This window comes from Geotrypetes seraphini, chromosome 6 (genome assembly GCF_902459505.1).
Source record: "Geotrypetes seraphini chromosome 6, aGeoSer1.1, whole genome shotgun sequence".
In the NCBI taxonomy this organism is placed as follows: Eukaryota; Metazoa; Chordata; class Amphibia; order Gymnophiona; family Dermophiidae; genus Geotrypetes; species Geotrypetes seraphini.
In genome coordinates this window covers 41666417-41679471 of record NC_047089.1, presented here as the reverse complement: position 1 = coordinate 41679471, position 13055 = coordinate 41666417, and the positions used below count along the sequence as shown (strand labels likewise).

Genomic DNA, 13055 nt, shown 5'->3' with positions numbered 1-13055 from the left:
TGAAGCGCCAAAACTAGCCTCTGCACGGGCCGCCACATCCAAACGGTAATGTTTCGAAAAGGTATTTCCAGACGACCAAGTAGCCGCCCGGCAAATTTCCTCCAACGCCAGACCACCGGACTCTGCCCAAGACGTGGCCAGAGCTCGAGTTGAATGAGCACGAAGTTGCTCCGGTACTTGTTTCCCCGACAATAAATAAGCCGACGCAATCGTCTCTTTGACCCAACGAGCAATGGAAGCTTTGGACGCAGCCATCCCTTTGTTCTTGCCCGCGAATAACACAAACAGGTGATCCGAGCGACTTAAGTCGTTAGTCACCCCCAAATAATGTAGAACCATTCGGCGAACATCTAATAGACGCAAAGACGAGAATCGTTTTCCCCAATCCTCTTTCCTAAAGGACGGAAGGAATAAACTCTGGTTCATATGGAACGAAGAAATCACCTTAGGAAGGAAGGACGGCACTGTCCGCACAGACACTCCAGCATCCGAAATACGCAAAAAAGGCTCCCTGCAAGACAGCGCCTGCAGTTCCGACACCCGTCTTGCCGAAGCCAAAGCTACCAAAAATACTGTTTTCAACGTGACATCTTTCAACGTTGCCGCAGCCAGCGGCTCAAACGGAGCCGCCTTCAATTTCCCCAGGACAAGTTTAAGATTCCATGCCGGACATGTACGCTTCACCGGCGGCCGGATATGGTGAACCCCCTTGAGGAATCGAACCACGTCAGGCTGCGATGCGAGAGTCGAGCGAGACACCCGGCCCCTATAACAGGCAATGGCCGCCACCTGAACCTTCAGAGAGTTATAGGCTAACCCTTTAGATACGCCCTCCTGTAGAAACGACAGAATAGCTGATAGAGAAGCCTGAAAGGGCGCAATACCCTGCCTTCCGCACCATGACTCAAAAATTTTCCAGACTCTAGCATATGAGGCAGAAGTAGAAAGCTTTTTAGCTTGAAACAGAGTGGAAATTACTTGTTCCGAATAGCCGCGCTTTCTCAGCCGCGACCGTTCAATAGCCAAGCCGTAAGACCAAATTGGGCCGGATTTTCGATAGCGATTGGACCCTGCGTCATTAAGTCCTGAGATACCTGGAACGTTAACCTCTCGCCTGCTGAAAGTTGAATTAGATCTGCGTACCATGGCCGACGCGGCAAATCCGGAGCCACCAGGATCACCCTGCCCTGAAAGAGAGATATGCGATGCAATACTCGGCCTATCATCGGCCAGGGAGGAAATACATACAGAAGAGAATTCGGAGGCCACGGGAGAGCTAATGCGTCCACCCCCTCCGAGCCCCTCTCCTTGCGTCTGCTGAAGAACCGAGGCAGCTTTGCATTGCGGGACGAGGCCATGAGATTCATCGCTGGAAGCCCCCACCGAAGGACCAGCAGATCGAACGCCCGAGGAGACAGCTCCCATTCGCCTGGATCGAGAAGATTTCTGCTGAGGAAGTCTGCTTGAACATTTTCGTGACCCGCAATGTGAGCCGCTGACAGCAGAGGAACATGCACCTCCGCCCACCGAAACAGCAGCATTGCTTCTTCGGCTAACCGAGGACTCTGGGTACCCCCCTGACGATTTATATATGCCACCGCCGTGACACTGTCCGAAAAGATCCTGGTCGGACGGTCCTGAATGAGGGACTGAAACGCCCGAAGCGCACGCCTGATAGCTCTCAGCTCTAATAAATTGATTGAACACTGGGCCTCCTCCGAGGCCCACACCCCCTGTACTGAGGCTTGCAGGCACTGAGCCCCCCAGCCCAGAAGACTCGCATCCGTTGTAATCACGACCCATTCCGGCGTCGCTAGCGGCATGCCCCGGAAAAGATGAAACTCGCGTAGCCACCAGAGCATGCTGCGAGCCGCCCGAGGACTCCACGGGAGACGCAGATTGTAGTCCAGAGATGCCGGGGACCAACGAGAAAGAAGCGACTTCTGTAAAGGCCTCATGTGGAACCGAGCCCAGGGCACCACCTCTAGAGTCGCCACCATCGAGCCCAGAACCTGTACATAATCCCAAATTCGAGGTCTGGGTGTCCCGAGAAGACACCGAATCTGAGACTGCAATTTCTCTCCCCGATCTCGGGGTAGAAACACCTTCCCCAGACAAGTGTCGAACCTGACCCCCAGATGCACCAAAGTCTGGGACGGGGACAGAGAGCTCTTGGAAAATTTACGATCCACCCCAACGACTGAAGGAGAGAGATTACTCTTTGCGTCACCGACAAACTCTCCTGTTTGGAAGAAGCCCGGATCAACCAGTCGTCTAAGTAAGGGTGAACTCAAATCCCTTCCTTGCGCAGAAAAGCTGCCACTACTACCATTACTTTTGAAAAGGTACGGGGAGCCGTTGCCAGGCCAAAGGGCATTGCCCGAAATTGAAAATGCTGGCCAAGGATCGCAAACCGCAGAAACCGTTGATGCGGAGGCCAGATCGGAATATGGAGGTACGCCTCCTTGAGATCGAGGGACGTGAGAAACTCTCCTGGCCTTACTGCCGCAATAACAGAGCGAACCGTCTCCATGCGGAAATGACGAACTCTGAGAAACTTGTTGACTCCTTTGAGATCCAGCTCCGGCCTGAACGACCCCCCCTTTTTGGGGACAATGAAGTAAAGGGAATAAATACCGAGGCCCACCTCTTCCGGTGGCACCGGCACCACTGCCCCCAGATCCAGAAGCACCTGAAGAGTTAAGCGGACGGCGTCTCCCTTGGCCGCTCCATAGCACGGGGACACCAAGAAAGAATCGGCGACGGGAGAGGCGAACTCTAACTTGTAGCCGTCTTGAATAATCCCCAACACCCATTGATCCGACGTAATCTTGGCCCACTCCGCCAAAAAGGCCGAAAGCCGACCCCCTAAGGGACCGGCGGAGGGGGCCAAGACCCCGTCATTGGGGAGTGCGACTCGCTGGGGCACGGGCAGGTTGAGCTGAAGGAGGCTTCGTCGTACGAAAGGAACTCTTCTGCTGAAACTTAGGTCTCGAAGACGAGAAAGAACCAGAAGCGGATCTAAAGAAAGGTTTACCAGCCCTGTATCTCCTAACATCCCTGAAACGTGGCCTGGACGACGAGGATTTCAAAGGGGGCCTAGGCCTATCTTCCGGTAACCGCTGAGTTTTGGTATCACCAAAATCCTTCACTAATCTATCTAAATCCTCTCCAAACAAAAAACCCCCTTTAAAAGGGAGTTTCACCAGCCGCAGCTTAGATGCCGCATCAGCTGCCCAATGACGGAGCCATAAAGATCTGCGAGAAACCACCGAAAGCGACATCTGCTTTGCAGAAGCGTGAATAATATCATATAAGGAATCTGCCAAATAAGCCAAACCTGACTCCAAATCAGCCAGTTCCGAAGGGACAGAACCCCCGGCTTCTACCAAATTATCCGTCATCACTTGAGACCACTGGAGACACGCTCGCACTGCGTAAGAGCTACAAATCGCTGCCTGTAAAGTAATCGCAGCCACTTCAAAAGACATTTTCAGAGAAGATTCAATCTTCCTATCCTGGGCATCCCTCAGCGTAACACCCCCATCCACTGGCAAGGTAGTCCTTTTGGTAACTGCCGCCACCAAAGCATCAACCCTGGGCAATTTAAACCTTTCAAGTTCGGTCGGGTCAACTGGATACAAGAGCCGCATAGCCTTTGCCACTCTTAAACAGGCCTCCGGCGTATCCTACTGTGCCGAAATAAGCTCCTGCATGGCCTCATGCACCGGAAAGGACTTAGCTGGCCTACGAGTACCCACCATCAGGGGATTTCCCGACGCCTTAGCGTCTTCCTGTGAGATGTTTAAACTCTGCAAAGCTTTGGAAATTAAGGACGAGAGCTCTTCTCTATGAAAAAGGCGGACAGCGGAAGGATCATCCACTTCCCTACCTGGGGGATCCTCCGCTTCCCAATCCAAAACCTCTCCTTCCTCTAAAGACTCAGGAAGAGAAGAAGGGGGAACTATACTAGGATCTCCCTCATTTGCCGACGCAAGCCTGCGCCTCTTTAGTACTGGTGATTTAACCGGAGAAAAAATTTCATCCCCGGTCACACCAGCAAACCTGTGAAATCCCGAGGTGGAAGGCCCCGGAAGGACCGGAAAACTCACAGGAACCGGCTGAGCCGGCTGACCGCTCTGTAACATGAAAGCCCGGTTCATGAGCATAATGAACTCCGGTGTGAATGAGCCCAGACCAAATGCCATGGAACTAACATGGTCAGTGCCTGAGAGCGGAGCCGTTGCCGCTGCTGCTATAACATCCGATCCCCCGATCGCTGCCAAACTTCCCCCAGCCGCGGGAGAGCCCTGCAGCCCGACCGAGTCAACCTCAAGGGCAGGGGATATTGCGCGCTCCTCCCGGACCCGGGAAATGGCGACGTTACACGCCTGTAAAAAAGAATCCTCAGCCAGTGAATCTAAACACCCGCCTGAGCATAAACCCGACGGTGTTGTGCGCTTCCCACAGCGCGAACACCGCAGACTAGCCTCAGCCGCCATCACACGGTCCAGCAAAAAAAACTTCTTTCTTTTTTTTTTTTTACAATGCACACGGAGAAGCCGCTGTTGCCGCCCACGCCCTCAATCAACCGGCATTCGCGCACGAACTCCGCACAACAAAAAAAAAATGAAGCAGAAAGCAGAAACAACTCACCCGCACCCCCGCCGATCTCTTCACATGCAGCAAGGATAAAGCTGGTAAGTGTACTGCACGCCGCTCAAATGGCACAGCTCAACACAAGCAGGAAGTAAAGAAGTGGGGGTTTTTTGTTTTTTTTTGTAAACTGGAATGAAGAAACCACCACCGGCGAGCCCACGGAAACCCCTCAATCAACCGGAGGGGAGGGTGGAGAAGGGACCTGGGAGGGCCCAGGTATAACTCCCAAAGCCGGCACCACCTAGCCAGGCACCCCTATCCTGCTGAAGAGAGCTAGTCTCAACAGAGGAGTAGACAAGAACACCAATGCACCCGAGAATCCAGGAGCTAGAGAGATAGCTCCACCCCTGCTGGGAGATAGAGCAAAACTGAATCAACAGGAAGAACACCAGGCTTTAAAGCCAACAGTTAATCAGTGTCTCTATCTCCACCTGCTGGTCGATGTGAGCTATACCCACTAGTCTCTGGATTCATCTGCTGCTTTGCTAAGGAAAGCTTCCTTATGTAAAATATGAAGAGGTAATTTGAGTAGCTCTTTAGGAGGCTCAACAAAATCTAAGGCCACAAGGAGCTCTGCTCTCGGTTCAATGTCTGACTCCAGCCTAACAAGCAACGCTTTCCCCATCTGCCTGATAAATTTAGTAAAAGATAAACCTTTTGGAGGGGGATCTGCGTCTTGGCAGTTGAGGAGATGGATATGACGGGATGCCATATGACTCTGAAACAGATAACATGGGCTCAAGATCAGAATAACAGAGATCTCAATCAACCTTCCCTACAATAACATAGAAACAGACGGCAGATAAGGGCCACGGCCCATCTAGTCTGCCCACCCCAATAACCCTCCCCCCTACCTTTCTCTGTGAAGAGATCCCACGTGACGATCTCATTTTGTCTTAAAATCAGGCACGCTGCTGGTCTCAATTACCTGTAGTGGAAGACTATTCCAGCGATCAACCACCCTTTCGGTGAAGAAGTATTTCCTGGTGTCACCATGCAGTTTCCCTCCCCTGATTTTCCACGGATGCCCTCTTGTTGCCATGGGACCTTTGAAAAAGAAGATATCCTCTTCCACCTCGATACAGCCCGTGAGATATTTGAACGTCTCGATCATGTCTCCCCTCTCTCTGCGTTCCTCGAGTGAGTATAGCTGCAATTTATCCAGCCGTTCCTCATATGGGAGATCCTTGAGTCCCGAGACCATCCGTGTGGCCATTCGCTGGACTGACTCAAGTCTCAGCACATCTTTGCGGTAATGCGGCCTCCAGAATTGTACACAGTATTCCAGATGGGGTCTCACCATGATCTATACAATGGCATAATGACTTCGGGCTTACGGCTGATGAAACTCCTACGTATACAACCTATGATTTGTCTAGCCTTAGATGAAGCTTTCTCCACTTGCTTGGCAGTCTTCATGTCCTCACTGATGATCACCCCTAAGTCTCGTTCTGCTACAGTCCTCGCTTGGATCTCACCATTAAGGGTGTAAGTCTTGCATGAATTTTGGCTGCCAAGGTGCATGACTTTACATTTTTTGGCATTGAAACTTAGTTACAAAAAACAAAAACCCCTATAAATAAATAAATCAAATAAAAAGCAATTATGTAAAGACAATGTTAGTATCAAAAAATAATTCAAGAAATGTATCAAATTTATTCAACCAATAACTTAAGAGCATGTAAAAGCCATAATATATTCAAATCATAAATAAGAATCATTGGACATACTAACAACAAGTAACAAAGGACAAACAACAAATAGCAGAAGACTCATAATCATGTGAAGCGTTATATAAAAAAGATAAGCATAATATCTAAACAAAATGAAAACTCAATTACTAAACTAATCTATAAAACGATTCAGTGAAACATACAAAAATCAGAGAATAACACATTACAAAAATACACTACAAAAATACCAAGGTGACTCGAGTCATCCTAAGAGGTTTCAAGGTTCAAGATCAAAGTTCAAAGTGCAAAAGTCACTAATAAATAAGATCCAAGCACAAAAGTCAAAAGTGCAAGTGTAGAACACCTGAAAAAGGCATCCCAGAACGTGTGCAAATCAGTCCTTCACATGATCACAGGATCTAAAGCTGAACTTAGCCAAAAGCAAAGCAAAGCAACACAATTTCTTCTTCTCATTATCTCTATTTCTCCTCCTTAACACAGGCCGTGTTTCAAAGCGTTCTTTCTCAAAAGGAAGAATTAGGTGGGCAGGAAGACATGGCGAGGTCTGTCAAGCACTGAACTTGCAATCACTGGGCATAAACTCGAAATTACAAAACGGGTCTACCGAGCTATCCCTTGTCTGCAGCTGAGGGCCGGATCCCGGCGCCTCGCGGGTGAAGACTGAGCAGAAGTATTCATTTAAAAGTTTAGCTTTTTCGGAGTCTGATTCTACATAGTTCCCGTCTGGTTTCTTAAGGCGTACTATCCCGCCTGTGTTTCTGTTTCTGTCACTAATATACCTGAAGAAGGATTTATCGCCCTTCTTGATGTTCTTCGCTAGATTCTCCTCCATTTGGAATTTGGCCTCTCTGACTGCTGTTTTGACGGCTCTTGACTTGGCCAGATAGTCTTCTCTAGAGTCCTGCTTCCCTGATTGTTTGTAAGAGATGAACGCTCTTTTCTTCTCTTTTATGAGGTCTGAGATCTCCGCAGAGAACCACTGTGGCTTATTGCTTCTTCGCCGTTTACTTACCGATTTTATATAGCGGTTGGTTGCTTCTTGTATGGTAGCTTTCAGAGTTGACCACATTACTTCTACATTATCTGTTTCTGCTCGGTTTTGCAGCGCCTGATGGATGAAATCCCCCATGCCCTCAAAGTTGGTGTCCTTGAAGCTGAGGACCTTGGTCAATGTGTTAGATTTGGTGAAACCTTTCCTGAGATTGAACCATACCATGTTGTGGTCACTGGAGGCCAACGTGTCGCCCACTGAGACCTCTGTGACACTTTCTCCGTTGGTAAGTATCAGGTCCAGTATTGCCTGATCCCTTGTAGGCTCCAATACCAATTGCCTGAGTCTTGCTCCCTGAATAGAGTTTAATAGCTTCCTGCTGCTGCTGGTCGCAGAGAAAAGTGTGGTCCAATCCACATCAGGCCTATTGAAGTCACCTAACAATACTGTGTCCTCACGCAAGGTGATATTCTCTATATCTCCGATTAATTCCATATCCAGATCATCCCGTTGTCTTGAGGGTCTGTATACTACCCCTTGGCCAAATTCACCCTAAGGGATTCCCCTGTGTACCTGACATCTGCGATTCTGGTGACTTTAATGTCATCTTTAGTATATAGTGCTACCCCTCCTCCCATTTTGCCCTTCCTGTCTCGGCGAAGCAAGTTGTAATCCGGTATGACCATGTCCCACCCATGGGAGTCCGTGAGCCAGGTCTCAGATATCGCCACCACATCCAGGTCGGCGTTCCTCATTTCCGTCTCTAATTCCATGATCTTGTTGCCCAAACTGTGGGCGTTGACGTACATAGCCCTCCATGTTATATGTTTGCTATGTCTCTGTGGGGATATTCCCGCTTGAGCTACTTTGATTCCTTTAGTACTATTTGCAATGTGTGTACTCTCCCTAGACCCAGAATTACAGTGTGAACTTGCCCCAGACTCAGAAATGTGTTGTACTCTCCCTAGACCCAGAATTACAGTGTGAACCTACCCCAGATTCGGAAATGTGAGTACCCACTCCAGACCCAAACCCAGAATTGCAATGTTTACTTACCTCAGTCTCAACAAAGTATTGGCAGCTTAGCTCACCAGGTAGGTTAATTGTGCCTCTACCCTCCCCCAACTTACCTAGTTTAAAGCCCTGTGAAGTAGGCGGGCTAGTCGGTGTCCAAAGACGTACTTTCCTCTTCTGGTCAGGTGTAGCCTGTCTGGTCCCTGTAGTCCTTGTAATGCCTCTCCATGGTGCAGGAACCCGAAGTTCATCTCCTTGCACCATCCGTGCAGCCAGTCATTAGCCCTCTGGATGCGATCATCCCTGGCTCTACCCTTGCCCCTCACTGGGAGGATCGAGGAGAAGACCACCTGCGCATCCATCCTCCTCAGCTTCTCACCTAGGGCTCCAAAGTCCTCAGGTATACTTTCCGGGGTGTTCCTGGCAGTATCGTTTGTTCCGACAAGGATGAGAAGCATGGGGAAGTGGTCTTGGGGCTTGATGAGTCTGTCCAGGCAAGCGGTTACATCCCGGATCCTGGCCCCTGGCAAAAAGCAAACCTCTCTTGATTGCAAATCTTGTCTACAAATTGGTCCCTCGGTGCCCCTCAGCAGCGAATCCCCAATAACCACCACTCTGCACTTCTTAGGGGGGGGGGGGGGGGCGACCTGTTGTCTCCGGAACTGGAACCGTCTCCTGAACAACTTCCTGTACCTCGTTGTCATGTCCTTCCTGTAGCAGCTGGAATCTGTTCCTCAAGGTGATTTGCAGGGTCGATGTAGAACTGTCCTGTATGTGAGAGAAAGAGACAGAAGAAGAGGAAGGTCTTCTGCGTTTGCCTGTGGAGGAAATTACCAGCTGCCAGGAATCAGCATCTCCAGCCTCTTCCTGTATTCCGATGGTTGGTCTCAAGGTTGCAGGTTTGGTTGCTTTGGGCGTAACGAGGATGGTCTTGTCAGGTTCCCGTTCGGTGATCTGGGACAGCTCCTGGATGACGCCGTCGATGAAGACCTCGTCGTCTCGGATGCTTCTCAAACGCTTAACCTCCTCTCTCAGACTCCTCAGCTCCAGCAAAAGGCTTCCATCTAGCTGATCTGTTGCTTCCGTCTGTGTGAAGACTGTAGTCATCTTCGTGGGGATGGCCTCGGTCTGTACAGAGACCTCTGTACTCCGTCCTGGCTCCCCCTCCACCTGCATGAGGACCATGGCTATCCCCTGGATCCCTTCGGTGACTGGACTGCCTGTCTTGATTGAAGTCTTGTTGTCTTGTAGACTGTCTTAACCAGAACTCAAGCAACCAGAACTATTCAAGAAATCCATCAAGACAAACTAACTCTGCAGGAAGCATTTCAATCCCCCAAAGTAACCTGCTCAACTCTGTAACTCTTCTGGAAATATCCAGATAACCTCTTATGTAATCCGCCTTGAACCGCAAGGTAATGGCGGAATAAAAGTCACTAATGTAATGTAATGTAACTCTCTGACGCAACAGCAAAAAAATAATCTAAGAAATGCTGTAATACTTTAAACAAAATTGAAAATAAAATCAACTTCTGACGGAAATTCAAGTGTACACACCACACCTGAGTATGCCCAAACTTTGCCTACCACGTCTGGTAGTTTGTTTGGAATAGTTTATGGAATGGCATAGTATGGGGTATAGTATAGGTTAGCAACTAGAAACTACGTTTATCCGGCATCTACCAATCCCCATGGATGCTGGTTAACTAAAAGTCTACTGTACTAGAATATCTGAATTCCTGTTTCTGAAGATGTGCTCCCACTACTACTAGAAACTCCTTAAAGACTAGAGGTACTGTAGAAAGGTCAAATATATGCAGCTTAGAATGTTAATGAATTGTGCCTGTGGAAGCAATACTGTCAGATTAAAATGAGGTGAATCAAGCTAAATCAAATGAGATGAAAGAAGTGGTAATATAATCTAGAAACAATTCCTTCAAAGTTTCACAAACAACTTTAAAGTAACAAAGTGAGAAAAGTCATCTAAAAACAAACTTACTGGAACAGGAACCGCTGTAGGAACAGGAATGTTCTGACTGTACATATGCACCGGCACAGGCACATACACAGGTACAGGAATAGGCACTGGGACATATTTTGTTGTCATATCTTCATCTACAATGACAAAAATATATTAAGAACAAAACATTTAAATGGTCTCTGATGTCATGGCAATGAGGAGCAGTGTTCTCCCCAGCGATTTTCAGCCGGGTGCTCCGCCCAGCAAATTTACATTACCACCCGGCTGTCATCTGCCGAATCCTGCTGCCACCACTGCTTAACACGTAGCCTGAAGAGCCGCCGAAAGACTCCCGCCTGACTTTAAACAAAACAAAACCCAGCAAGCGACTCAAATCCGGCTTCCCTCCGAAACCGGAAGTTACGTCGGGGGGGGGGGGGGTAGGGAAGAGAAGCCGGCACGGACCATTAGAGCCCCAGAGCATGCGGGAGATAGGCCAGCCACGGAGGGAAGCTTACTTGCTCTTGCTTACTTCGGGCCTTTCTCGCTGCCGGGTCCTGCCTACTTTCTGTTTCCGCGAAGGTAGGACCCGGCAACGAGAAAGGCCCGAAGTAAGCAAGAGCAGCAAGTTGTAAGCTTCCCTCTGTTGCTGACCTTTGGGAGATAGGTCAGTGACGAAGGGAAACTTGCAACTTGCCTTTGTCTGTAGCGAATCTGCCGGGTGTGTGAGACCGGGGGGGGGGGGTGAATGGGAGGACAAATGCTGCTGTACCCAATTAGAGGGGACGGGGGAAGAGAAATGCTGGTGCATCTGCTGTACCCAATTGGGGGGGGTTAAGAGAAATGCTGATGATGCTTCTGCTGTACCCAATAGGGGGAGGAGGAAGAGTCATGCTGCTGCACCCAATTAGGGGGGGGGGAGGGTGAAGAGAAATGCTGCTTCTGCTGTACCAAATTGGGGGGAGGAAAGAGAAATGCTGATGATACTGCTGTACCCAATGGGGGAGGGGAAGAGAAATGCTGCTGCACCCAATTGGGGAAAGAGAGGGAAGGAGGAAGAAGGAAGATCAGGAAAAGGAGGAAAGAGATGCAAAGACCATGGGAGGGAGGGAAAGGAGATACCATAACATGGAGTGGAAAGGAGAGATGTCTGGGCATATGGGAGGGGAGCAGGGCCGGATTAAAGGATGGGCACAGGCCTAGGGCCTGAAATGGTCAGTGGGGGCCTGTCAGTGCTGTGCTTTGGGGCCTCATCCTTGCTGGATTCGTTGGCAGCAGCAGCAGCCTCATCATCATCCCAGGTGCCCCCCGAAACCCAATCTGACCCTCCTATCTCTCCCTCCTTCCCTCATCAGTGACATGCCAGAGGGAATCATGGCAGGAGAAAGCCCTGAAGCAGCCTGCTTAGAGTAGAGCAGTGCTGTTTAAAGTCTCATGATGGGAGGGAGGGAGAGATAGGAGGGTTGTGGGGGAGGGAGAGTAGCAGTGCCCCGGGTGCTCGTCCTGGCGTCACAAACTTCTTCGGCTAGCAACAGTATTTACAATTCACTGCTGTTGCCAGCTTCAGGCCTTCCTCTCTGCCGGGTCCTGCCTACTTCTGTTTCTATGAAGGCAGGACCCGACAGAGAAGGCCCGAAGCTGGCAACAGCATCGAATTGTGAATGCTGCTGCCTGAAGAAGTTCATGAGGCCAGGCCTTGGGTAACAGAAGGAGCAAAGGGAACAGAGGGGGAGAGACTTGCTGCACCCAACTGGCGGGAGAAAGAAGATGAGGGAGGGAATGAAACGAGATGCCAGGAATTGGAGGGAAGGAGGAAAGTATGCCAGACCAAGGGAAAAGGAAGGGGGAAAGGAAGGAGAAGATGTCAGAGCATGGAGGGGGAGGGAGAGATGGAAGAAAAGGAAAGAAGTGAGATGCCAGAGAATCAGGGAAGGAAAGATACCAGACTGTGGGGTGTGAAGGAAAGAAAGGAGAAGAGAGAGTTGTCAGAGCATAGGGGATGGGGTGTTGACAGAGAGAGAAAAATGGAGAGGTGGCAGAGCTGAAATCAATCATGTACAAAGGAGAAGAGAAGGGGCATAGGATAGACAATTTATTGAAGGAGGGAAAATGCCATATGGAACGGGGAGAGGGCGGACAGTGGATGGAAGGGGCTGATGCTGCATGGAAGACAGAGCGGACAGATGCTGGCTAGAAAGAAGAGTGAAGACAAGATGATTAAAGTAGAAACGACAAAAGGTAGAAAAAAATTTTTTTTTTGCTTTACGTAGAATCAAGTAGTATTGTATCTATTGATTAAAGTTTATAAATAGGAAATGGAAATAAGGCAGTTTTTTGGGGACTAAACCCCTTTCCTCAGGTCAGGACAGGATACCATAACAGCAGGGGTGTCCAAATGGTCGAGCGCGATCGACCAGTAGATCGCAAAGGCAATGTGAGTCGATCGCGTTGCCTTGGCAATCTTTTTCTTCCTGCCTCCCTGAGCCAGGCTAGACGCGTACAAGCGCCGAACTCACAAGACTTCACCTCCGACGTCAATTCTGAAAACAGAGAGGAAGTTCTGGGCCAGCCAATCGCTGCCTGGCTGGCCTGGAACGTCCTCTCTGACGTAAGAATTGACATCAGAGGTGAAGTCTTACATTCCTGGTCTGGCTCGTGGAAGAGGGAGAAATCGGCATGGTGGCTTAGGGGGTAGGGAAAGAATTGGGGAAGTGGAGAAATTGGCGTGATGGCTTGA

General features: G+C 49.5%; 1 protein-coding gene across 1 annotated transcript in view; it reads right to left on the bottom strand.

Moving 5' to 3' along the window:
- Nucleotides 1-13055, bottom strand: part of ZMYM2 (zinc finger MYM-type containing 2) — a 537976-nt gene that overhangs the window by 130402 nt on the left and 394519 nt on the right. The window contains 1 exon segment of the mRNA XM_033950396.1: nt 10358-10473. Coding sequence (XP_033806287.1) covers nt 10358-10473 — 116 coding nt within the window.